This window comes from Erpetoichthys calabaricus, chromosome 2, assembly GCF_900747795.2.
Source record: "Erpetoichthys calabaricus chromosome 2, fErpCal1.3, whole genome shotgun sequence".
Taxonomy (NCBI): Eukaryota; Metazoa; Chordata; class Cladistia; order Polypteriformes; family Polypteridae; genus Erpetoichthys; species Erpetoichthys calabaricus.
The window spans coordinates 35,694,485-35,721,973 of NC_041395.2; the positions used below are offsets into that span (position 1 = coordinate 35,694,485).

Here is a 27,489-nt window from a genome sequence, read left to right on the forward strand (position 1 = left end):
AAGTATCATATGCAGTGCTGAGCTTTGGACTGTGTTGTGTGCCTGTGGGAATGGGGAAGGCGTTGCCCACAGGAGAAAAAAAGAAAAATAAAAGCACTTTGTTTTTATAAGTGTGCCTCCCGTGTCTGTCTGTGTCGGGTTTAGCGCTTGTATAGGGCCTTTGCCACTATATATTTTATATACACACATACATACACACACACACGTGATCATGGGACATGTCCGGTCCTCCAGAACAACATGTAAACGCAATACAAACATTTTCTTCGTGCTCATTGGGATTTATGCCAAGAAAAAGCTGCAATAACCAGAAAAACGCTCAGTGTTCAATCTGCACTCACCTGACGCTACAGGAGGCAGAAAACACAAGCACAGATTTATTGAATGGCTGCTGCTGTAAATGACATGAGCTCCAGCCATACCATGTGTGAAATTAAAAAACGGTCACCGGCAGAGCGTGTGTGCAAAGGGGAGAAGGAAAAAACACCTCTATGCTCATGATTTCGATCTGCGAATCGCATTTGTAATTGGAGATGCTTTTTTATGTGCAGTTACGCCAGAGCACCCTTGACTATTGTCAATTGCCTTATCTTGTCATCACAGATGACTTTTATGTTAATACAATGTAACTGCTTACAGTTAACAAAAGCAGCTTCATTCTCACTAGGTGCCCTCATTGTGATATGAGTGCAGTAAAGTGCTCAGATACATTAGGAAAACTGACTCTGGTGCAAATTGCCTTTTTATGTTGGCAGCAACATGTAATGCGTAGGTGACACATGGAATGAACAGACACCCTGCAGGGAGTTGGGAAGATTCCTTACCCAGATTAGAGGCCCCAAAATGACAGAAAGGCATCCCGGATGAGAGAGCGAATACAGTCTGTGTATCCTACTCATTGTTTTTGAGGTGTAATATGTTTGCCACATCAATGTGCATAATAATACAGGCTTGATTGTATGATTCATTGTGTTTGCAAATCATCATTTAGTTGTTTACCTGCATTTGCACACTTGATCAGGGGTGTCCTCATATCCCAGTTTCTCCGAAATATTGCATACGCATGGGTCAGATTTTCAGCAAATACACTCATGTTCCACATCACCTTTTCTTTTACAAATCACAACGCTTGTGTGGAAAATTGCATACACACATTTCAATCTCCTTTTTGTGAATATTTATGCTTTATAAATGAAGCCCCAGGACAGGAGTTGGATATCCCTGCTCTGGACAGACAATTAATTGATTAAGAAGTGTTCAGTGCATGGTCTTGCAGCTAAAGGGTGAGGTAGAGTTCTTAAAGACACTTGACACAAATAGAGATAATATTTTAGTCACAGCTTTCTTAGGATAACTTTGACATGTGTAAATAAGATAATACTGTATTCAAAGAATGATAGAAAAAGGGTGAACAACTTTTGTTCACTAATCAGGCATGAAAATTGATATAAAAATGTCCCTTTTTAAAATATTCTGCCAAGACAAGAGCTTTATAACTTAGCATCTGGGATAAATCAGAATCTACATTGGTATACATTACTAACCTGCTTTTGTTATTACAGCATTGCAGGATAATAAATCCTTATGATATACAGTCCACCCATCCATTCATCAATCCGTCCATTATCCAACCCACTATATTCTAACTACAGGGTCACGGGGGTCTGCTGGAGCCAATCCCAGCCAACACAGGGCGCAAGGCAGGAAACAAACCCCAGGCAGGGTGCCAGCCCACCGCAGGGTGCACACACACACACACACACATCCACACACACACACCAAGCACACACTAGGGACAATTTAGAATCGCCAATGCACCTAACCTGCATGTTTTTAGACTGCGGGAGGAAACCAGAGCACCCGGAGGAAACCCACGCAGACACGGGGAGAACATGCAAACTCCACGCAGGGAGGACCTGGGAAGCGAACTCGGGTCTCCTAACTGTGGGACAGCAGCGCTATAATATACAGTACAGCTATTAATTAGATGTTTTTTTCAAGTTTTGTAATATGAGAAGCTTACCTCTAAAGCCTTCCCTTGAGCTCCATCCCATTTGAGGCACACTAAATAAAGGACTTGGATGCATTCAAGGTTTGGTACTTCCTGTACTGGTACCACATCCCCAGGCCTAAACTTTGCAGATTTGGTTGACTCATCAAATTTTGTTGTTAATTGTTTTCCAGCTCGTTCAATTAAATTCTTGGAAACTTTGGTGGCATTTATATCCAGTGTATGTGGAAGTGGAACAACCAAAGCATCTGCCTATCAGAATACAAATATTAAAAAACATCAAAATACTTACAAAATCAGTCAGTCACAAATCAAAAATTAACCTACTAAAGAAAAGCATAAAGACAGCAGATAAATGGATTCATTTATTATCACACATTTGCAGTTTGGCAGGTTTTCAGGAAACAAAAAAAATCTGAATTAGGATGTTCATAAGCTATGTAATGATCTACCTTATGAGGTAGAATAATAAAAAACTAATAGTTGAGTCAAATATTTCAAATAATAAAATCTTTGCTTCAATTTAAATGTTTAAAGTCTATATATTCTTGATCACATTACAAATTTGTCTCTTTTCACACTCTGATAAATGTCCATATTGGGATAGATTCCCAGCAAAAGATAAAAAAATAAAATAACATTGTATTTGCTATTACTGACATTGAAATAGTCTAAAGCAATACACCCACATGTTTATGTTTAAAATGTTTTATTTTTAACCTTCCAGGAGTAACTCTTAGAGAGATAAGACCACCAGTAAAGAGAAACTTTGACTCCTCGTATTCCATTAGAGGGTGGTCAGTTTATGTGGCATACACAACTTCAGATCTCTCTGATACTGTTTGCTGAAGTCACCTACTGGGTTACTCTTTATCATAAGGGTGTCATTTCCTGCACAAAATATGATTACATCTTGTCTGAAGAAGGGGCCTGAGTTGCCTCGAAAGCTTACATATTGTAATCTTTTTAGTTAGCCAATAAAAAGTGTCATTTTGCTTGACTTTTCACTACAAAGCATTCATAAGTAATTCTTCTGAACACAAAATTTTTTCATTACCATTTTTTAAATATTATATAATATTAACATATGACAACCTATTAAATTCAAACTTGTAAGCGATTATTTTATTCATTATCTTAGCCAGGGGCAGAAAACAGCATCAACATTCACAAAGATTAATTTCCTAAGGCCATTGCTCGGGTGATCACATTGTTCCATCTCCTTGTTGAAATAATCTGTGTCATTATTTCAGAAATTGTTACATTTATGTTGGTGAGCTGAACGTATGATGCTAAGCTCAGCAGCATAATCTCAAGGGACTCGGGCTTGTTTTTGGATTCATGGCAGCTGACGATCATTTTAATGATTTTTTTAGCTTATTGTAATGACATTGGATCGTTTTGTCAAGTGAGAACTCCGTAAGTGGACTGCGCTTGTAAACATTGTTTTTTAAGAAACCAGGTTTCTTCCTTAACCAGTTCATCTTCATCTGGGTTTTATGTGTGCATGTAAACGCACTCTATATAAACATTTGTTATTAGTCAATGTGTTTCAAATTCATAGCTTTAGTTGAGCAACAAGAACTAGCAATGTGGCAGAACAATAATGTAGCTTTCAAATCTTACAAACTGAATATTTCTATTCATATAACTTAAATAGCATTCCATTAAATTGAATCTTGAAAAGTAGCGCAATAAACATGACAAAAACAATTCATAAATAAGAGCCACTTGTGCAAAATATGTGCTGTAGACACCAGCTCTTTAAAAATACTCTTTGCATGTTTTTACTTACCTTCTGGTGTTCCAGACTTCCCAAAACAACTTCAACTTGCAGGTTTGACTTTGTAACGTCATCTGTGGACATTTGAACATCTGATGCTTTTTCATCTTTGAAATTCTGATTTGAAGCAGCTCCTCCTTTTCCTAGAAGCTTATGGCAAGCACCCTGGAACTTCCCCAGTGTATCTCTGTTGATATCAACAACTGTTATTGAACGCACCTTACGGGGTATTATGGCAAAGTTTCTCACTGTTGAAATAACACATTCTGCACCAATTTCTATTGGCACTTTATATCTTCCGCAGGACACACAGGGTAGAGCCATGGTCTGAAAGCCCCTTTTCTCTGCAATTTCCAATGCCTCCTTAATGGCTGATCCAAGCAACTGTTTCACTCTGTTCACATCCTTTTCGTCATTCCAGTTTGGACCAACAGCATGAATGACCGCTTTACAAGGTAATTTCCCTGCATTTGTCAGCACCGCTGTGCCAGTCTTTATTTGCCCTTGGCGTTTTACCAGTTCAGAGCATTCCTTTTGAAATTCAGAGCCTCCAGCTTTGCTAATGGCACTAGCTACACCTTTACCATGACTTAACAGCTCATTAGCTGCATTTACAATAACATCTACTTTTTGTTTAGTTATATCACCTTGTCGGAGTGAAAGCACTAGGCCTGTTTCCAGCTCAAAGCCACATAAGTCCCTTTGTGTTTCACTAGAGTTCAGTTCTTTGACGCTAGTGCTTTCTTTAAGCTCAATCACACATTTGTGATTTTTGCTGAACAATGAAAGGTATGTGCTTCCAGACTCACTGAAGTACTTGTAAGCCCCTGGCTTCGAGATGACAAGAACCTCTACAATCACTGAGCGCAAAGCTTTTTCAATGGATCTTTGAACTCTAGATGCTAGCTGTTGAGGTCCTGTAATGTTGACTTTAGGAGGAATCGTTTCAACAATTTGCAATTCAACACCATTAAACTGCAGATCTTTATAATTTAGAAGGTCATGAAAACAACTAGCTACCTGAGGAAACTGTAAAGAAACTTCTAGTGTTCTCAAGGCATTATCCTCAAAATAGTCCTTGAGAGTTTTAATTACATATCTGACATTTTCTGTAAAGCCTGCCACACAAATTCTCTGCCACTGGGCAACCTCCTGAATTTTGACTGTTGTAGTCACCGTGTTTATTTGATTTTCTGTTTCTTGAACAAACATCTTCAGTTTTTCCAGTTTGGAAGTTGTTTTGAAGCTTTCTGGTATATTTTCTTCTTCTTGCAATAGCTTTGTAAGTAATATCTTTTTAGCATTGTCCAGCATTTCCATAGAAAGTCCAAAAAATGTCACATCAAGGTCAATATCCATGGTTACAGCAATACCTTGAGAACTGAGTAAGGTAGCCAGAGTGTCTTGGGTGCTTTTCAATCTCAAGAAAGTCTTCAAGAAACTTTTTACATCAATGGTTTCCTCAAGGATTTTCTTTGATTGCTCTTGAAATTTACATGCTCCCTTTTTTACTGCATCTGGGGTTCCTTCAAGGTACATAGCAGACTTGCCATCAAAGCTTATCTTTATTTGTCCTTCCATGGCCTTTTCAAATGAATCCTGAAGAAGGGTGTACTTTGGTTTGGACACCCTTAATTGAATTTTCATTGATTCTCCCTGCCTGTCTTGTGATGCCACACCTTCTACTACAGTTAAAAGTTCATAGATGTCTGCATTTGGACCAACAATAACTGTGGTTCTCTGGGTAGGTTCATTGTAGACTTGGAGAGGCTTTTTTACAAGATGCGGCATTTTCATAAGAATCTGTCGTTTTCTAGGATCCATTTCAAAATGGCATTTGTATTTCTCTGCCATACTTTTAAATATTCTTTCGACATTTTCAGAGCAACTCTTTTCCCCATTGCTCATTTTAATCAATACTGTGTTATCACTTTCTGCCAAGAACTGTGCACTGCATTGTATCTGTGAAAGTTGTTGACTTAATTCATCAGCCATATCTTTACAGTCTTGGAGGTATTGACGAAGATAAGGGTCTACTTTTTGGACCATTGTGTGTTCTCTGTTGGTGGAACTGACAGGACTGCAAGTGTCAGAACCTTTAAACTTTCCTAAACAAAACATAAAGAAAAGAATTATATATAGTCAACTATATTTCTATTTCTGTGGACATTGCACTAACAATCCTTTAATATTATGCAAGTGATAACTAATAGAATTATCTGGTGATTGATATCTACTGCTTCCCATTTAAGACACCCTCAAATTTAGGATGAAATCTCTTTTTAAAGGCAGGTTTTGAAGGAAAAAAAAATTGAGATATACAAGACCTGTAGAACTACCAGGTTTAAAAACAGTTTTTTTCCTACTGCCGTTCGTCTTTTAAATGAAGCATTTTAGTATTTTATTGTAGGCTGATTTTAACTATGTGTTTTTATCAATGTCTTGTGCATCGTATTTTCGTTCTGCAGCACATCTTGGATGTTCTGCTGAATGACAAATAAAATTGAATTGAAATTGAATTGAATTGAAGAATTGCAATTAAATGCACCATAATGTATGAATATTAAGATTTACTGTTACAGTTTCCCCTCTTTTCAGTGGACTTCTGTTTAACAGGTAGAATCTGCTGCTTCTGATACCAGCAGAGGCTCACTATACTTAAACCCTTTTTCCCTTTTGTATAATCCATGGAGAATCACCTGTTTGTGTTTGAATTTACACTGGGCACATCTTACCCAAAAAAGTATGATTTCAAAAAATATTACGTATAACAAATAAAATACCTTGAATTTAAGAAGCACCCTAATATTATGTTTGTAAACATATAAAAGAAATATATCCTTCATTGGAAGTAATACAGTATATACAGTGCCCTTCATAATGTTTGGGACAAAGAAATTTTTTCCTTGATTTATCCCTCTGGCTCCAGAGATTAAAATTACAAGTCAAACATTTCAGACATGATTAAAGTGCACATTGCAGACTTTAATTTAAGGGTATTTGCATACATTTTGCTCACACCATGCAGAAATCACAAAACATTTTATACATGGTTCCCCCATTTTAGGACACCATATTATTTGAAACAATTGGACAACTCTAACACTAAGCTTACTTCTGCCTTTTGGAGTTTATAGTTGTCATTGTTCAACATGAGGACAAGTGCTGTGCCAATGAAAGTCAAAGAAGCCATTATGAGGCCCAATAACAAGACTAAAAACATTTGAGACATTGGTAAAACCTCTGTATTACCTAATCAAGTGTCTGGAATATCATAAAGAAGAACGAATGTACTGGTGAACTCAGTTATTGTATGGGACTACTAGGCCAAGGAAGACCTCCACTGTTGATGACAGAATAATCCTCACTATGGTAAAGAAAATGCCCCAAAGGCCTGTCCAACAGATCAAAAACAATCTTAAGGAAGAAGATATGGATGTGTAAGAGACAACTATTTACAAAAGACTTCATGAACAGATAAACAGTGGCTACACTACATGATGCAAACCACTAATTAACCACAAAAATTGAAGGGCCAGATTACAGTTTATAATAAAGTACTTAAAAGAGCCTGCAGAATTCTGGTAAAAGGCATTATGGACTGACAAGACAAAGATGAACCTATATTAGAGTAACAGCAAGAGCAAAGTGTGGAGATGAAAAGAAACTGCCTAAGATCCAAAGCATACCATCTCATCTGTTAAACATGGTGGTTTGGGTGTTCAGGCTTGGGCATTTATGGTTGCCACAGGTACTGGCACAATTCTTTAAATTGATGATGTAATTGCTGACAGCAGGCCCAGAATGAATTCTGAGATGTACAAAAACATCATATTTGCTCAAGTTCCAGTAAATGCATCCAAACACAATAGACGGTGCTTCATCCTACAACAAGATAATGATCCCAAACATACTGCTAAGGCAACACAGGAGTTTTTCAAAGCTAAAAAACTGAAAATCTTTGAATGGCTAAGCTGGTCATCTGATTTCAATTCAATTGAACATGACGTCCATATGCTGAAGAGAAAACTTAAGTGGACAAGCCCCTGAAACAAGCAGGAGATGAATATGACAGAATTAGTGGTATGACAGAGCATCACTGGGGAAGATACTCAGCACATGGTGATGACTATGAATTGCAGGCTTCAAGAAGTCATTGCATAAATGGGATATGCAATAAAGTATTAAATATGAACACTAATATACCTGCCATTGGTATGTTGCTAACCTCATGGGGGGGGGCATGTAGAAAATAAATGCAAATACCCTTAAATAAAAGCTTGCATTGAGCACTTTAATCACATCTGGATTGTTTGATTTATAATTTTAAACCGTCGAGCAGAGGGGTAAATCAAGGAAAAATGTGTCTTTGTCCCAAACATTATGGAGAGCAATGCATATCTTCACTAATTGTGGCCCTGGAGAATGGTGGTGCATTGCGTGTTGATTAACACATTCAAGTAAGAATTTCATTGTAATCTATATACATGACAAAAAATACCCACATAAACATATATTGTATATACATTTATATATAAACATATTGCCAGTGAAATGTACTTCCAACCTCCTCCTCCTCCAGTGAAAAGAACTGAGATGTTCAAAAGTGAAAGTAAGGACAAGAAGATAAATTGCTAAGCTGAAGACATTGCGCAATCACAGTAGAGTCCATTCTCACTGGCTGTATCACATCCTGGTAGAGCACTTTTTTTTGCTCAAGAACATAAAGCACTGCAGAGAGTAGTGAAGGGAGAACAAAATGTTATTGACAACCAGCTGCCTTCCCGTTAGGACTTACACTTCAGTCGCTGTCTTAAGATGGCAAACAGAATTATTGAAGATTTCAGCCATCCTGCTGCTTTTCTAACTTCTCCCTTCTTTTAAATAATACCGGAACATTGTCTCTTCCACAAGTAGATTCTGGGACAGTTTCTACCCACAAGTTGTAAGGATTTTTGAGTTAATCATAAGAACAAATATTCTATACATGTTGTATGTTGTATACACTTTTTATATATTTATTTTTGTATTGTATTTTTGTCAACTGTTCTCAGGAGACAAGTGATTAAGAATTGCATTGTATTATTTTCACATGACAGTATACTTGACTAGAGTTGGTCGTCTATTTTTTTTTTTTCAGTATTTATATATAAGCATTTTTTCTGTATGTTTCCTTCCTTATGTTTTCCTTCCTAAGGATGGGATTTAAATTTTGCTGTAGTTTTAATGTTAATGAAGTAATTTTGCATGATTTTTAATTCCTTCTTTGTTCCTCATGGGCATTGCAGTTTTGGAGCTTTTTTTGTAGCGTTACTGGGGTAATAAACCTGAGATGCTCAGTGCATGACGTCAGCTCTGTAATCGGATAAAAGGTCAACATTACTTTCCTGTCTCATTCAGAGATTGCAGATAATCCTCTTAAATACTTTGTGTTTGTTTCTTGACTTTGTTGTCTCTCTGGCTACTACATATTTTTTGTTTTCGGGACTGGGTTTCATTTTGGGCTTGGTGAAAGATCAGTATGAACATCTGGTTAACAAAAGTTATGTTCTTTTTTTGATTATGTCTCATTTCCTAGTCTATCTCATCACAAATACTGCCTCCAAGTTAGTATAGACTTGACTTAAACTGCTAAAGATCTGCAATCATAAATCACACTAAAATGCATTTTTTTATTGTAACTTTAAGTTCAGATACCATGAAGCATGTGGCACTGGCTTACAAAACACCTGGCCAATGACATCATGCAGCATGACTTCTGGTTATCACCTCTCAAGCAACTGTGCATCATGTTGTGGCAGCTATCAAACAAAATAGCACCACCCATGACAAAAATAATGGCATCACACTCAAATATATAATATGGTGATAATAATATCAGCGTAAGCCAAAATATCATAGTTATTATAGAGAAAGATACTCTGATAGGGTGGCACGGTGGCGCAGTGGGTAGCACTGCTGCCTCGCAGTTAGGAGACCCGGGTTCGCTTCCCAGGTCCTCCCTGCGTGGAGTTTGCATGTTCTCCCCGTGTCTGCGTGGGTTTCCTCCGGGCGCTCCGGTTTCCTCCCACAGTCCAAAGACATGCAGGTTAGGTGGATTGGCGATTCTAAATTGGCCCTAGTGTGTGCTTGGTGTGTGGGTGTGTTTGTGTGTGTCCTGCAGTGGGTTGGCACCCTGCCCAGGATTGGTTCCTGCCTTGTGCCCTGTGTTGGCTGGGATTGGCTCCAGCAGACCCCGTGACCCTGTGTTCGGATTCAGCGGGTTGGAAAATGGATGGATGGAAGATACTCTGATACCTCAAAAATCAAAAGAAAAAAAAAACAAATAAGTCCAAAGAAAAACGTATTCAAAATAAAAAACAATATAGTAAATCATCTGGCATCCATCATAGCCTTGGCATAACGTGTGTATCCAGCATTCACAACAGGGCTGAAATGTCCGATGAAGAAAAGCTAGTGCAATTGTTTTAAAGCTTGGTCTTGTGAGCAAATATGGAAACCAATTTTCATGCTAAAATATGTGTTGTTCAGATAATAGATAGATAGATAGATAGATAGATAGATAGATAGATAGATAGATAGATAGATAGATAGATAGATAGATAGATAGATAGATAGATAGATACTTTATTAATCCCAATGGGAAATTCACATTCTTCAGCAGCAGCATACTGATACAATAAATAATATTAAATTAAAGAATGATAATAATGCAGGTGAAAAACAGACAATAACTATGTATAATGTTGAATGTTAACGTTTACCCCCCCCGGGTGGAATTAAAGAGTCGCATAGTTTGGGGGAGAAACGATCTCCTCAATCTGTCAGTGGAGCAGGACAGTGACAGCAGTCTGTCGCTGAAGCTGCTCTTCTGTCTGGAGATGATACTATTAAGTGGATGCAGTGGATTCTCCATAATGCAGTGGATTCTCCATAGATAGATAGATAGATAGATAGATAGATAGATAGATAGATAGATAGATAGATAGATAGATAGATAGATAGATAGATAGATAGATAGATAGATAGATAGATAGATAGATAGATAGATAGATAGATAGATAGATAGATAGATAGATAGATAGATAGATAGATAGATAGATAGATAGAAATCCTAAAAGTATACTACAATATTCTTAAAGTTTAGCATGATCATGTGAAAGTGAAAGTTTATGCTGGTAGCCTTGAGTACAAGTCAGGAAATAGCAATGACCAAGGCAACAATCCATCACAAGGCCCACTAATGCAGAAAATTCCATGCAGACAAAGGCATAATGTACAGAATGCACACAGGGATTATATGAAGGGGTTCAAGCTGAACTCAGGATACTGGATCCTTGAAGGTACTAAGCTATAATGCAGTCGAATAAAAAAATTGTATATAAGTAAATAAAGTAAATTGTATATAAGTATAGTTTCCAAAATAGAGAAAATCAAATCCATCATTTGAATGTGGTTCTAGTACAGGGTAGCAGGAAGTCAAAAGCTATCTTGGCAGAACTGGGTGCAATGTAGGGGCCAACTTTGGACATAATCATTCAATACATATATCTCTGTGCTTAACAAAGGTGGGGCAATTTAAGCTCATCCGTCCTTCCTAATTTGATATACTTTATAAATCCCAAGAAAAAATTGTTTTTTCGCATGACCTTTGGGGGTCAGAGCACAGGACCTTGCTCAAGGGCCCAACAGAGCAGGATTTCTTCTTGCATTAACAGGATTTGAACCAGCAACCTTCTGGATAACAGCACCAAGCCTTAGTCACAGAGCTACCACTGCACTTCAGTTTTATCCTAACCAGGGTTTAAAATGAAAGGATTAAAAACTACTTTGAAAGTAAGTGTGTGCAGAAGAAGGAAACACTGAAATAAAAACCCGAAGAGAAAAGGAAACACAAATGTGTGTAATAATGTGAAGAAACTCACAAAATGTAAATGAAACTAAAATAGAGTAGAAAGATGACACACAGGAAAGGAAAATAAGAAGAGAAATGAAACAGAATGTCTCTTTAAACAGGTAACATTTATAATGTAATAAAACAATTATCTAAGCCCTGACAAATACAACAGACTTAAAGTACAAGTGATGAGGTTCAAATTCACAATCATTAAAAAGCACTTACCGAAGTTATCTTCCTTTGCAAGCATTTCCTGGAAAGCAACATTACAATTTTAGTGTTGTTGGGAAAATAAAATGCGACATTTATTATGAATGTTTTACAATTTAAGGCCAATGATAGGTTTTACAAACATAGACAGTCTTTCAAAGTGTTTTTCCATTTAAACGTGCAACGCAGCAATTAATATTCTTATATGCCAAGAAAAAAAACCCAAAACAAACTGTCACAAACATCGGGAAAATGTATATTACTTGTTTAAAGTGTTTTTCAAATAAAGCTTAAAAATACTATGAAATTTTTTGGCATGCAGTTCTGGGCCATGTGGGCGGCTGATTTGGGACCCGGAGGACATGGTGGAATGATCTGGTGGATGCACAGCATTTCATGTGCCTTTTTATTTCCTCTTCAGCCACGAAGCAGATGACACAGAGAGAGTTCCACAACATGGTACAAACACTCACTCCCACTCTACCTCTTTTATTTGCTAAACATTAAGAATTAAAGCTGCTTAGAACATACAAGATGGTGTCTGTTAGCCTTTCATGTGAAACACCTCCAAGTTCAAAGGAGTGACAAGGAAAGAAAATATAAAGGATGAACTGAAGCCCAAAATCAGTCCTTTGTTACTGCTGAACTACCAATTTAAAGCTCTTTTTAGAAAGGATTAGTTTTTACTTTCTCATATAAGAAGAATAAGGAAAGTATTGCAATCCTTCAAAAATTCCATTTCAAGATTTTGATGAATCTCGACATTTTAGACCTTCCTGAGACCGAAAAATAAAATTTTTGGAATTATGTCTGTGTGTGTGTATATGTTAACACGGTAACTTGAGTACACTTTCACTTAGGTCACCCAAACTTTGCATATAAGTATTAGGTACAAAATGTAGATTTCTATCAACTTTTGGGCTATTTCCGTTAACCGGAAGTAGTACATTACATTTTTATTCATGCAGCTGCAGAGTCCAATTTTTTTCAACTTTACTTATATAATAAATGTTATATATTATATATTGTTAATATATAATGTGATATATTATTAATTTGATTTGTTGTTCATGGTTCTTTAATGTACATAATATAAAAATTTAATCATTGTCCTGCAGTTTACTCCTCAAATACAAATCCCTATATCTGAGTATACGAGAAAGTCTAGGGGAGTCCACTCCCGATTTTTTAGTTTTACACCAAGAGGAGTAAAAAACAACCCCAGGTTAAACTAGTCCATGTTGATCAATATTTCTGTAAACTTCTGTCTTTTCCTGTGTAAATAGTGTTTCCCCTGAAATTTTCATGGATAAAATAGAGGCAGTGAAATAACTTGTACACTTCAGGAAAGTGGAAGAGTTTGTAAACAAAGGAGCTCCAAATACAGAATTCTTATCAAAGGACTCAGTAGATAAACAACCCACTTGAGTCATCTAGATCTAGATGTTCATCTTGATAGTTTATCTAATTAATAATAAAGTATCTATATATTTAATAAAGTATCTATCTAATTATATGTAAGCTACAACTCATATTGCTGTTTTGAGGTAATGACATGTTGTAACCATAGAAGATGCGCCTATCTTTGTGATTTTTCCAGACCTATCTTATCCTGTGCGAGTCTTTGACTAAAATAACCAACATTGTGTGGCAACAGTGACTTTACAGACTTATGTCCTGAAAACTTATGCCATCTGAATAGGGCTAAAGAATCAACGTAAGCAGACAGAATGTCATAAAACAGGAAGTCTAAAGAGAAATAATAATGTGTGCATGAAGGTTGTTTTTCTTTGAGTATCTGCAAACTTTCAAGGGTGATGCATCCAATATGTCAATTCGTGTAGTGGCTCACTGATAACATCAACAAAATAACTTCAGCATACAATAGCAACTGCCATCATAATGGCACAAAACGGTGCCATTCAGTGAAAAATAATGGAAAATATTTTATAATAAATTGCAGTAATTTATTTAATAAAAATAACTACAAAAAACAGATTCCTCAAAAAAAAACATAATGGGAGTTTACCATTAATAAAAAAAGGCTTAAACAAGTGTAAATTTGCGAATTTACAGTTATAACCACATCATTAAATCCATAACCATCAAATAAGAAGGTCAGTTGTGATACTGTTATTGGCCAAAGCACTGTTATTTTAACTATCTTGCCTAAGGACAAAGAAACAGGGCTTTCCAGGCAGCCATCAATATTTTTATATTAATATTATTTCTGACATTTACCAGTTTGTTTTCTATTTTAAGACAGGAAACAACATTCATATCTTTGCTAAACACCAAAGGCTTTTCAAGTCATGGGTAACACTGATAATGTATAGGTCAGTGACATATGGTTTACAGAAAGTTGATGATTCCAAGCCAATGCTACTGAGACATGGACACAAGTGATCAGCAGTGCTCTCCAGGGGCCTCATGTATAAACGGTGCGTACGCAAAGAAATGTTGCGTACGAATGTTTCCACGCTCAAATCGCGATGTATAAAACCTAAACTTGGCGTAAAGCCACGCACATTTCCACGGTAACTCATACCTTGGCGTACGCAATTTCTCCGCTCGGTTTTGCAGACTGGCGGCACCCAGTGTCAAAGCAGTGCTACTGTTCCTGTGTGATCACCCTTTCTTTCTTAGCTCCACTTTCCTGACGCGGCTTTATAAATACACTGAAATTAACTGCATATTGTTTATTAGTGTAATGCATCTGATTGTAATTAACCTGCAGCAATATAATGGTCCAGGGAATAGCCATAGTATTCCAAATACCATAACTGCTTTAGCGTTGTTACGCTCACTGCATCTTGTTCTTCTTTTTGCTGCTCCCGTTAAGGGTTGCCACAGCAGATCATCTTTTTCCATATTACTCTCACTGCACCACTCGGATTATTTATATCACTGTATCTGAGTGTGAATCACAGCACCAGCTGATCGGAAAGAGAATTATCGGTATACAGTTTCAAGTACACACTACCTCAACCACAGCAAAAAGCGTCAAAGCCTTTCCTGTACGGACCTCGTGTTTCAGAATCAGTTTCATCCCAAGAACTATAAACGCACTCAATCAGTCCATCAAGTGCTCCTTGTAGAACTGTTTGTACTTATAAGTACAATTACCTCACTGTAAACTTACCCTACAGTTATAATATTGCACAACCTGCGCTACTTTATAAAGCGCGTATGATGACAATATCATTTTTAAGATGAAATGTAGCAAAATATGTTGCTTATAGTATACAGATAAAATTTTAACTTCATTTAAATAATCTGCATTGTTAATAATTAAACATGTGAGGACACGGTGCCGCAACGTATAGCTGGTTCACGGATAGCTCCTGCCTTGCGCTGTATTATTGCTGGTGCTGACGCGACACTGGAATGATAGACGGATAGAATAATTAAACATGTACTACGAAGATATTTCTATGTTCCTTAAAAGTTTTGAAGAATCGGCATTCTAAGCTTACAGATGGCTTAACGTCTATTACAGAGCTGATTGTGTGGCGATTGGGTATTTGGAGAAAGAAAAGTACGTTTGAAAGAGACAGTACTTCTGTAATAAATTATTTCATCGAAGGTCGCACATGGCGCAGCAAGCCTCTTGCGTGAGATATGAACAATCACTGCGCCACCGTGTTCCCATGTTTAATAACATGCTTTCATTGCTATCATCATGAAAATGATATCAAGTATACATCTCAGTATTTTAATTATTTAGAGAGCTGTAATATCTCGAATGTAATGGATTCTGTGTCCTGTCGGAGAAAGAGAAAGAACGGAAGCACGTAGTGATTCACACACATAGAAGATCAAATACAGAACAAAGCATTTAACGTGCTACTTGAGAAACTAGTAAAATAAACGATTTTAAGATGAAGTTTATGATGTTCTACTTTAATGGCAAAATAAACTACGTGATTAAAGTGGAAATTTCGAGATTAAAGTTGACATTTCGTGCTTTTTTCCCCACTGTGTGCCAATTTTTTTTGTCTGTACCCTAATAAGCTTTCATATGACACTCAGACGGTCCGCTGCGAGTCGCCTTTTCACACCGACTTTGATATGTGATTTCTTTTTTATTTCGGGTACTGTGTGACTTTGTGAATTTGATCTTTCGAGTTTCTCCGACACTCTGTCACTCGATCAACTTTCTTTTGTTGATTATACCACTGTTTAAACCAACAAATAGTACGTTTTTCCTTTGCCTCCACTTGGTATTCGCTGAAATTCTTATATTTTCCCCTGTGCTTTTCCCATTGTCTTTTCACAGAAGGCTATTTATATTGATTTGCATATTCAAAGAGGCGTAATTCTGGGAGGAGTTGGGGCGGGACAGAAGGTGCGTGCACGTGCGTTACTTTTCACTCTGATCGTGATTTATGTAGTGGAAGAACGTGAAATTTTGCGTGCGCACAGATTCCTGCATCTGGATTTTTCTGTGCGTACGCACAATCCCGCTTTTGTGCTTACGCCATGTTATAGTGTGAGTTCTACGCACAGCGTTATACATGAGGCCCCAGGTCATGTTACATGAGCCTCTTATAAATTGTGATGGACGGACAGTTCCCTTTCCCAGCCGGGAGGCACTGCATCTGCCTGAGCACTAGATGGCAGCACACCCCGGGTTACAATGCCGCCTCAGATTCCCGAGTTGGAGTGTGGCACAGCCCTGTTGGGTTCCCTGGGGGCTGCCAGGGGGAGCTGCAGAGCCCTACTTTGGGCTTCCACCACACCAGAGAGTACTTTCAGATAATGCTGCTGGGCTACTCAAAGTGCTCCCAGATGCAGCATAAAAGAGACAGCCTCACTTCACTGAAGGAGCCAATGTTGGGAGGAAGAGGACGAAGCCTACCAGAATGACTGGAGAAGGAGGTTGCAACTGTCTGGGAGAGACAACTTGACTTAATATACTTTATTGAAACTGACTTGTGTTATAGAACTTGTGTTTGGTGCTTTATACTGTGTATGGAGGTGGGAAACAATTGGAAAGACTTTTCCACAGGGAGAAATAAAAGCGTTGTTTTGTGCCACACTTGTGCCTGTCTGCTGTGTTGGGTGTTGGGTAGCTGGAGAGCCCCTAGTGGTCACAAAATAAACAAAGCTTTGAATTCAAAAGGTAAAAATGACTAGCCCATTAGCTGATCTTGAACAAGAATGCTAAAGTGCAGCCCTAAAAGTATACTGTGGACAAGATGATTAGAGTATCTCAAAGATCTTTGTAACCTGCATTTTCAGATTGCTGTTTCTAGCTTGCATAAGATTACCTTAAAGCTGGATGTTAACAGATACAGTGTCATGAAAACGTATGTGATTCTTTTGAAAATAACTTTTTCTGCGTTTACTGGTCATCGAATGTGATCTGATCTTCATCTAAGTCACAAATATAGATAACCACAATATGCTTAAGCTAATAATTCAGAAATATTTATTATCTTTATATATTTATATTTTATATATTTATTATGCCACCATCGAGAGAGACGTGGAGAGAGCAAACCAAATGAACAACTTCTTTAACAGGTTTGACCACCCTAATCGACTCTCACCTTGGAGTACTACACCCTCCACCCATCCTTCTGCTGATACCAGCATAGGAGAGACATCCCCACCCACAATTACAGCAGAGCAGGTGAGCAAAGAGCTGAAGAGACTTCGTGCCAACAAAGCAGTTTTTCCAGATGGAGTATCGCCACGACTGCTGAAGGACTGTGCGTTGGAGCTGGGGAGTCTTCTACAGCGCATCTTCAACCTGAGCCTGGAACAGGGGAGAGTCCTGAGGCTTTGGAAAACATCTTATATCACCCCAGTCCCAAAGGTATCATGTCCTAGTGAGCTGAATGACTTCCGGCCTGTCGCTCTGGAGCGGCTGCTGCTTCACCACCTGAGGCCACAGGTACGCCACGCCCTCAACCCTCTGCAATTCGCATACCAGGAGAAGGTGGGAGCGGAGGATGCCATCATCTACATGCTACACAGATCACTCTCCCACTTGGACATAGGCAGTGGTGCTGTAAGAATTATGTTTCTAGGCTTCTCTAGCGCCTTCAACACCATCCAACCTCTGCTCCTCAGGGACAAGCTGACAGAGATGGGAGTAGATTCATACCTAGTGGCATGGATCGTGGACTATCTTACAAACAGACCTCAGTATGTGCGTCTCGGGAACTGCAGGTCTGACATTGTGGTCAGCAACACAGGAGCACCGCAGGTGACTGTACTTTCTCCGGTCCTGTTCAGCCTATATACATTGGACTTCCAATATAACTCGGAGTCCTGCCATGTGCAAAAGTTCGCAGATGACACTGCTATTGTGGGCTGCATCAGGAGTGGGCAAGAGTAGGAGTATAGGAATCTCATTAAGGACTTTGTTAAATGGTGCAACTCAAACCACCTACACCTGAACACCAGCAAAACCAAGGAGCTGGTGGTGGATTTTAGGAGTCCCAGGTCCCTCCTGGACCCCGTGATCATCGGAGGTGACTGTGTGCAGAGGGTACAGACCTATAAATACCTGGAAGTGCAGCTGGATGATAAATTGGACTGAACTGCCAATACTGATTCTCTGTGTAAGAGAGGACAAAGCCGACTATACTTCCTTAGAAGACTGGCGTCCTTCAACATCTGCAATAAGATGCTGCAGATATTCTATCTGATGGTTGTGGTGAATGCCCTCTTCTACGCAGTGGTGTGCTGGAGAGGCAACATAAAGAAGAAGGATGCCTCACGCCTGGATAAACTGGTGAGGAAGGCAGGTTCTATTGTAGGCATGGAGCTGGACAGTTTGACATCCGTGGCAGAGCGACATGCACTCAGCAGGCTCCTACCAATTATGGAGAATCCACTACATCCACTAAACAGTGTCATCTCCAGACAGAGGAGCAGTTTCAGCGACAGACTGCTGTCACTGTCCTGCTCCACTGACAGACTGAGGAGATCGTTCCTCCCCCAAACTATTCGATTCTTCAATTCCACCCCCCGGGGGGGGGGGGGTGGGGGGGGTATGGGGGGGGTAAATGTTAACATTATACAAAGTTATTGTCTGTTTTTACCTACATTTTTATTACTCTTTAATTTAATAATTCTTTTTGTATCAGTATGCTGCTGCTGGAGTATGTGAATTTCCCCTTGGGATTAATAAAGTATCTATCTATCTATCTATCTATCTATCTATCTATCTATCTATCTATCTATCTATCTATCTATCTATCTATCTATCTATCTATCTATCTATCTATCTATCTATCTATCTATCTATCTATCTATCTATCTATCTATCTATCTATCTATCTATCTATCTATCTATCTATCTATTTTTCATGTGTTTATTGAACCTACCCATCAAACATTCATAGTGTGCTGTTGAAAAGTATGTGAAACATTAGATGTAATGAATGGCTGAACCTTCTATGGCAGTGATAACCTCAAACAAGTGCTTCCAGTAGTTGTGCATTACACCTGCACAACATTGAGTAGGAATTTTGGACAATTTTTCTTACAGGACTGTTTTACCTCAGCCATATTCTTAGGGTGTCTGGTGTAAAAGGCTCTTGTGGTCATTCCACAACGCATCTATTTGGTTAAGGTCTGAGCTGTGACTGGACCACTCCAAAAGGTAGATTTTATTTTTTTTTTATTTAATCTGTAGTTCAAATGACAGACAGCCACCCTGACATTATCCACTTGGATTTCCAGGCCCCAAGGCAGCAAAGAAGCACAAAATATACATGTTCCCTCTACCTTACTTAATCATTGGGCTGGCTAAGAAAAACAAAAATATGATAAATATTTTAACTGCATTAATTGTGTTGAGTAATGGGATAAAAGACTGATGCTGATGGCATTGTGTTATGTAGCACCAAAAAAGAGGAAGTGGAGAGGAAGCTGGAAGAATGAAGAAGGGCTTTTTGGAATAAGACAGAATATATGAGGGCTAATGATGATCCATATTCAGATGTTAGTCTGCAAGGATAGCTATTGAAAAGATTGTATAAATGTAAGCATCTAGGATTAGTGGTAGCCAAAGATGGAAAACTAAATGCAGAGATATCTCATATAGTGCAGTGTAGATGGAACAATTGGAAGGTTTCAACAGTACTGTGTGATTAAAGAATTAATGCAAAGGTTAAAGGTAAGGTTTTCAAGAGAGTGGAAAGACCAAAAATGATGTATGGAGCTGAGACATGGGCAGTAAAGGGATCACAAGAGAAGAATTTAGATGTGACAGAAATGAGAATGTTGAGATGGATGTGAGGACTTACAAAAAATGACAGAATAAAAAATGATTCAGAGGTACAACAAAAGTGGAAGAGATAGCTAAGAAAGTACAGAAAGGTAGACTGAAGTGGTATGGACGTGAGAAGAGGAGAGACAATGAATATGTGGGCAAAAAAGTGATGGGAATGGAACAATCGGGGGAAAAGAAAGTGAGGTATGCCAAAATGGAAGTGGTTGAATAATTTAAAAGAAGATCTGAAAGAAGTGGTTTGATTGGGGAGATGGTACAGGACTGAGCTGTATTGGGAAGGTCGGTCAGACATGTCGACCCTACATAGAATTTGGAAATGATGTAGAGGAAGAAGAATTGTGCAGGCCTGTTATTTACCTTAGCTATTTGGTCATGTGTGTGCTGGGTCAATGTTAGGTTTGAGAACTTGTGGTTCAATCCCAGGTAGGGTATGAGACATGATGGGTGGGTGCTATGTATGAAGCTGATCTTGGTTATCATTAATGATATGATAATTGCAGGAGGAGGCATTGATACAAGGGATAGCAAGCATTAAGGTGTAACAATGTAATGCAGTTCTGACATTATGCAGTTTTATGAACAGTTGCAAAATTGTGCTAAGTCATACACTCCAACTAACAAAAAAATGACAATAGTGACACAGAACATATACACCACACCCTCTTGGACAAGACAAACAATAGACAAGGCTACAGAATGGATGCAGGTCAGCAGTAATTACTCAAACCTGAACAAAACTGGAACAAATGACCATAATTCCACCTTTTCCTTAAGTCTTTGAAACTACTTCTCCAAATATTAAGTTTAAGGTTAAAATATTGTAAAGCAACAAAAACTATTGATATGCTGATTAAAACATGTAAACAGAATCAAGTTTCTGTACTCACATAGTCATCATAAAAGTGAAATATGGAAACAGTGTAACAATTGTAAGAAGAAATATGAATAACATGCTAAGTTTCAATTAAACGAACAAATATGTTTAAAAGTATAGTAGAGAAGCTTAAGTATCTGTGCTTTTATTTAATTCAATCCATTACATACCTGAGGGGGTTTGACTTCCTCGCTTTTCCATACTGTGATTTTGATTGTTTCATTTGCAACATTGATGATGTGATCTTTTGCATCAAGAACCCTTTGTTGCGCTTAAAAAAACAAAACAAAACATATGTTATGATTTGAAAGTGATCTTGCAGCAAAGAGGCCCAATCTGAAGCTGCCTAATGGTACTTGGTTCAAATTCAAGATTCGGATTGAGTAAATTCTACCCTGAGTCAGAATATTCTCTTTAGGAGCATCCTTCCACAACCTAAAGGCAAATGTTTAAACATTTATATCATCCATTGCATTCATTTTTGAGGTAAACTCTCAAATGGGATGCTGTTCAATCATATGGCACAACTTATTTGAGGACCAACACCTGTACTTACATATACATATATGTATGATATTTATGATATTAATGTGTCCAAATACTTTAACACACACACATCTTTAGTGTTTGGTTTACAATAACCAAATTGAAAGGCCCTCATAGACACATGGAGGTCACACAAACTTTATACAGATAGTATATGAAGTAACAACAGTACCAACTGTGCCAGTGTGAAACTACTGTATGTGTCAGAAACAACGGGTCTGTTTTTAACATGATTATACATAATCATTTACATCTGTGAGAATTTTTTGAAAACTGCAAGCTTCCTTTTCTATTACCTCAAGATTACTAAATAAGAAAGTGCTCTGTGATGAAATGGATATCCATCCATCCATCCATCCATTGCCAGTTCTTTAAAAACACTACACAGTGTACCAATTGGTGTGGGAAGATGAGGATTATCAAACAATGGTGTATTTAAATTATATGCCACTGTTAGATCTTTTTCAGCCATTCTTCAACTTGTTGCTTTTGCTGGAGACACAATTTTTATTTGTCACGGTATCACCATGCCACTCTCTAAGGCATATAATTGGGTTCCCTAGTATTGGTGGAATCACTTCCCCTTGAACAAGTAGTTTGAACCTTTTAGTAGGTTTACCCTTTAAGATCACCAAACACCTTGATTTCTTGGGCTTAAAGGTCACATTTTCCCAGGTATCCATGTGGTCGAATGCTGCTGAAACTCATCTTGTCTGCACGTGAGTTGGTGTTGACACAGTAAGGTCATCCATGAATCCCCTGATTGCCAGGTGTTGACTTCCAGTAGGAGTCTTTGGTTCTTTTGACTTTCTAGTTCCTCAAATGATAAGGTTCATCCCCATGACAAAAAAGAGAAGGAGAAGGTACATCCTGCTACAATTCTTTTCTCCATGGGCTGCCACTTTTTTGTCAACCTGGAGGAATAGAATTGTCTCATGATGTAGCTGGGGATCTGACCCTGAATGTGATTTGGAATGTGGTAGTGGTCCATAGTGACTTGAATCAAATTACAGTGATTGAACACATATGCATTCAGGCAGGCAAGCCAGAAAATTATGAAGTTGCCTTTCTACTCCTTTGCTTCATGAATAAGTTGTCTAAGAACTCCTGTGTGCTACACAAATAGAGGTGGATAGAAGTGTCAACTTATCTAAATAAATGTACATGCATTCAGTAAATCCATTAAAAGATCGCCCCTTCCTAATTGGTATAGCCCTATTTTGTGTGCGGGTATCCATACAAGGTAATCCCTCCCCAAATTAGTATAACCCCATGTGCATAAAATATAAACTATCCATCCATCCATTTTCTTAACTCACACATTACATTTAACAATTTTACAATGGGGCGGCACGGTGGCGCAGTGGGTAGCACTGCTGCCTCGCAGTTAGGAGACCTGGGGTTTGCTTCCCGGGTCCTCCCTGCGTGGAGTTTGCATGTTCTCCCCGTGTCTGCGTGGGTTTCCTCCGGGCACTCCGGTTTCCTCTCACAATCCAAAGACGTGCAGGTTAGGTGGATTGGCGATTCTACATTGGCCCTAGTGTGTGCTTGGTGTGTGGGTGTGTTTGTGTGTGTCCTGTGGTGGGTTGGCACCCTGCCCGGGATTGGTTCCTGCCTTGTGCCCTGTGTTGGCTGGGATTGGCTCCAGCAGACCCCCGTGACCCTGTGTTCGGATTCAGCGGGTTGAAAAATGGATGGATGGATGGAATTTTACAATGGGCACCAAAGGTAAAAGAAAGCAAAATGGTGGTGCTGAGACAGTAAGGATTAACCAAACAAAAAATGGTGCTGAAAGAGGATGCAGCATAATGTACAGATATGTCAGCTTTATTTAGAACAGGTGAGAAAAGTTCTCATCCATTAATATTACAATATTTACCACTTCAGTACCACTAGATGACTGCAAAGTAGCCAGCTACCTACAGTATTAAATATGGTTTGTCCTTCAGTGTTTATTTATTTTATTTATTTATTTATTTAAAGAGCTTCTGTAAAAGGCAAAATTTCCCCCAGGGGCAAGTAAAGTCCTATCTATCTATCTATCTATCTATCTATCTATCTATCTATCTATCTATCTATCTATCTATCTATCTATCTATCTATCTATCTATCTATCTATCTATCTATCTATCTATCTATCTATCTATCTATCTATCACCTTAAATGAGTTTCTAGCATTACTAACATGCTGTGTCTAACTGACAGTGATGTATGGTGCTTCACATAATGCACTGTTAATGTTAGCTCATTATGTAACTTAGTGACCAACAAAGGCAGTTGTAACTTAAAGCCACAATCCATATTTCGCATAGATAGCTTTAGACCAGGGGTGTCGAACTCCATTCCTGGAGGGCCGCAGTGGTTGCAGGTTTTCATTCTTACCATCTTCTTAATTAGTGACCACTTTTTGCTGATGATTACCTCTTTTAAATAGCTTGACTCAGGCCCCATAGTTGTTTCTTTTTCCTTAATTAGCAGCCAAACAATAATGAGACACAAAACAGGCCGCCATATGACCTGCTCACTTGTGCCCATCACACAATACCTTAAAATAAAGAATGGTGAAGGTGTCAGTAAGGTTGATTTCTGAGGTCACCAAAACATTATGATAGCGTTCTTAGAAAAGGCAGAAAAGCAACAGTTTTGGAAATGTGTGCTGTGGCAGAATGAGAGTAGCAACAAGCCATGAAATTAAACGAAGGGTTTAATTAACAGAAAGAATCGGCTTCTCATTAAGAAAGTGGTTGGAGTTTGAAGCCCCAGTTTTGTTGGTCATCTGTCAGCTTGTTTCACATCTCATTTCTGTTCAGCTGTCATTTAATGAAGAAAGGAATCAATTCAGAGGACTGAATCCTTAAAAACAAGGCTATTAAAATGAAGAGAAAAGGAGTTAATTAGCAATGAAAACTGGTCACTGATTAGGAAAAGGGTTAGAATGAAAATCTGTAGCTGCTGTGGCCCTCCAGGCCTAGAGTTTGACACCCTTGCTTTAGACTGTGTAACCTATTAAGAAAGGGAAATATTTAGTGAATTTACTATGCAAGTATTAGCTGACGTAAAAGCTGCCTATAATAGCTGTGGAGCTGTGGTGTGATAAGATGGAGGTTTATGGGCATTTTTCAGTATTACAGACAATTACATGCCCAGTCTAAGATTATTATGACTGCAGGATATGAAGAAACAATCTATGGAAAGATATGTAATAATATGTTATAGATATAGAGGCATCATGCATTATATATTTCAAAGTTATGATTAGCAATGGCACACAGCAGTAGTATCCCTATTAATTATTTAATTTCTTTGTTATTTGTTATTAAAGATGATGCTGGTCTTGTGGGATGGAAGGAAGTCAGTTCAACTGTAGGATCCATGCCAGATATAATGAGAGGTGAGGATTGTGCATCTGGGTGTATGACAGAGGCAACAATAGCTGAGAAGGATGATGAAATGAATGCTTGGCGGATATAAGGAATGTAACAAGGCTTCTACAAACTTTGATTACTTTGAAAGGCCCAATATTTTGTTATTTATTTATTTTTTATTTTTTTTTGCTATCATCTCTTACAGTCCTCCAGACAAGAGGGCATTGTGGATATGTAAAAAGTTATTGGAAGGCACAACTTCAGCTATCAATGGTAACTCAACAAGACAACACTCCTGACCAGGTCAACTTGCTGCTGCTAACCTGCTTGCCCCAATATCCACATGGACACTTGGAAAAGAGCAAGAGGCAGCTTATTTAGGAGTTATATGTCTATTTTCTTTTGTTGGCATTTACAATGGTAGCCTAGTAATAATGTCTAGTAAATGGTTTGTTGTCACTCCACAGCTGAAAGGCTGTGCCTACATCCCTTAAGCCATGTAAAAATAAATGATTTTACACTGAACGAAGTGCAAGTCATTCTCCTGTCATTGTTTATTTCAAAAGGCCCTTAAAGACGCACTGAGGATGTAAAACCACAGGAAGACACGATAGAGAATGAATTTATTAAATGAACTAGAAAGAAAATTCATATTAAACTGCTCTGTGGGAGCCGTCTTTGAACAGGACTTATAGTGCTCAGTTGAGTTCATAAAATGGCTGGCTGGGAGGAGGCATGAAGGAAAAATTGGGTATTTGATATTTTAATCTGCTTTTGCCAGCAGCTTGTCAATTACTGGGTTCTAATTAAAAGGATGTTAATACGCAGCTTGTGGGTTTTTTATATACACAGGATGTGTGGTAAGTTATGTTGACTCTGATATGAAAATGCAAGGCTGAGCGAGAACGACTGGTCTTTACTGGACTTAATCAACTGAACAATTAATTATAAATGGCAAGAGGGCAACTTCAGAATGCAATACTCATTTTAGTGCGGCATCAGCGGCAGTCTTTCAGTATAATAAGGAGAAAAAATATATATAGCCTATATAAAAAAGGGGGCAGAACAGTTTTTTTTTCTTTCGGTTTCAGTATTCGTCGTCTGTTTCAAAAATCTCATCAAAACAACAACAAAAACATATAAAACGATAGCAGACTCTTTCACCAATGTTACATAAATCAATTCTAGATATACATGTATCTATGAGATCAGTTGTCCAGATACCGTTTTATTTATGCGTTTCCTTATATTATTTATATTATTTGTTTTAGCAGGAAGTGATTCGCGAGAATTCCTCAGACTTAATCATATCACGTTCATATTGCCGTTCCCATAATTAATATTATCTTTATTTGCTTGCAATGAGAAGACAAGGAAAATTACACCTTTTATTATGTAACTAAAAAGATTACAATATGCAAGCGATCGAGGCAGCTCAGGCCTCACCAAGATATAGATAAGTGGCTAATTCAGGGCAACTATAGACACCTCCGTTCACTAAATGAAAATCCGTGCACGTCTCTTGTCAGAGGACACTCCTTCGCAAGTGCTGCTGCTTTCACCGGTTTAGCTTTTGCTTTGTAAATCAGAGTTGCATGTTCGGCTTCCATGCACTTTCACTAAGCGACCCCGAGACGGTCACCCTGCCTGCAGGTGCTGCTGTTCTTATAACCAAGTGAATGAATATATAAGCGAATAAACATTCGAAACCAAATCAGTAAGTCAAAAACGGTAAAGATCGAAGGTTGCAGGTTTATCTTTTCATACCTTGCTCATCTTTAAAGGAAATGGTGTATACATTTCCTTGAAGAGGTTTTAGTTCGCTGCATTCTCCGCCTCCTGATTTTCGTTTTATCCTAAAATAACAGGCGATCCGCTCTTTGTGCTTTTCCTCCAAATTGCGTATTTCCATACAAACAGGATAAGGATAGTTTTCCATGGCAAGACAAATACATATAATCGTTTATTAATCTGGTGCCTTTTTTAACTACCGATTCGATGTGTCGCCACTTCAAAAAGTTTTCTGAAGTTTCACTTTCGTTAGAGCTTTGGTTGACAAAGGTGTGGCGGACTTTCAAAATACCATATTTACGATGTCAAAAATGCAGTAATACTGGTTACAGAAAACACGTTTAAAGTGGTACTATAAAAATAAAAACAATTAGGCTTCGTGGAAATAGTTGATGTTGACCATTTATACTCAGGTTAGCTTTCTACAAAATGGAAAGGGAAGCACATTTTTAAATTAGTGTACTACGGAAAGATTATATTTTACGTGCAGATTAAAGATTAAATTCCAGTGGTCGGATAATAGACCAGAACACCTGCACACACTTAAAAAAATGTTTTTTTCCGTAGCAATGCCATAGAATATCCATTTTTGATTCCCAGAAAATGTTCCCCATGGAAGTTCTACAAAGAGTTTTTGTTTGTTTTGATCAATAACAGGCTCCATACAGTAAATAACTATGAGAAAATGAACGTTGATTTGTGAAATACCAATGAGTCATAATTTAAAGGGACTCTTGCTGCCTAAAACAACATAAGTC

General features: G+C 38.1%; 1 protein-coding gene across 1 annotated transcript in view; it reads right to left on the bottom strand.

Moving 5' to 3' along the window:
• Window positions 1–27,046, bottom strand: part of LOC114645753 (protein mono-ADP-ribosyltransferase PARP14-like) — a 70,577-nt gene extending 43,531 nt beyond the window's left edge. Inside the window, exons 1-5 of the mRNA XM_028793582.2 lie at window positions 26,708–27,046; window positions 21,200–21,300; window positions 11,917–11,944; window positions 3,807–5,902; window positions 2,024–2,263 (exon numbers count right to left, since the gene is read on the bottom strand). Of these exons, the coding sequence (XP_028649415.1) occupies window positions 2,024–2,263; window positions 3,807–5,902; window positions 11,917–11,944; window positions 21,200–21,300; window positions 26,708–26,879 (2,637 nt within the window). The 5' untranslated portion in view covers window positions 26,880–27,046. The remainder of the gene's footprint in view (window positions 1–2,023; window positions 2,264–3,806; window positions 5,903–11,916; window positions 11,945–21,199; window positions 21,301–26,707) is intronic.
• Window positions 27,047–27,489: the final 443 nt, after the last annotated feature.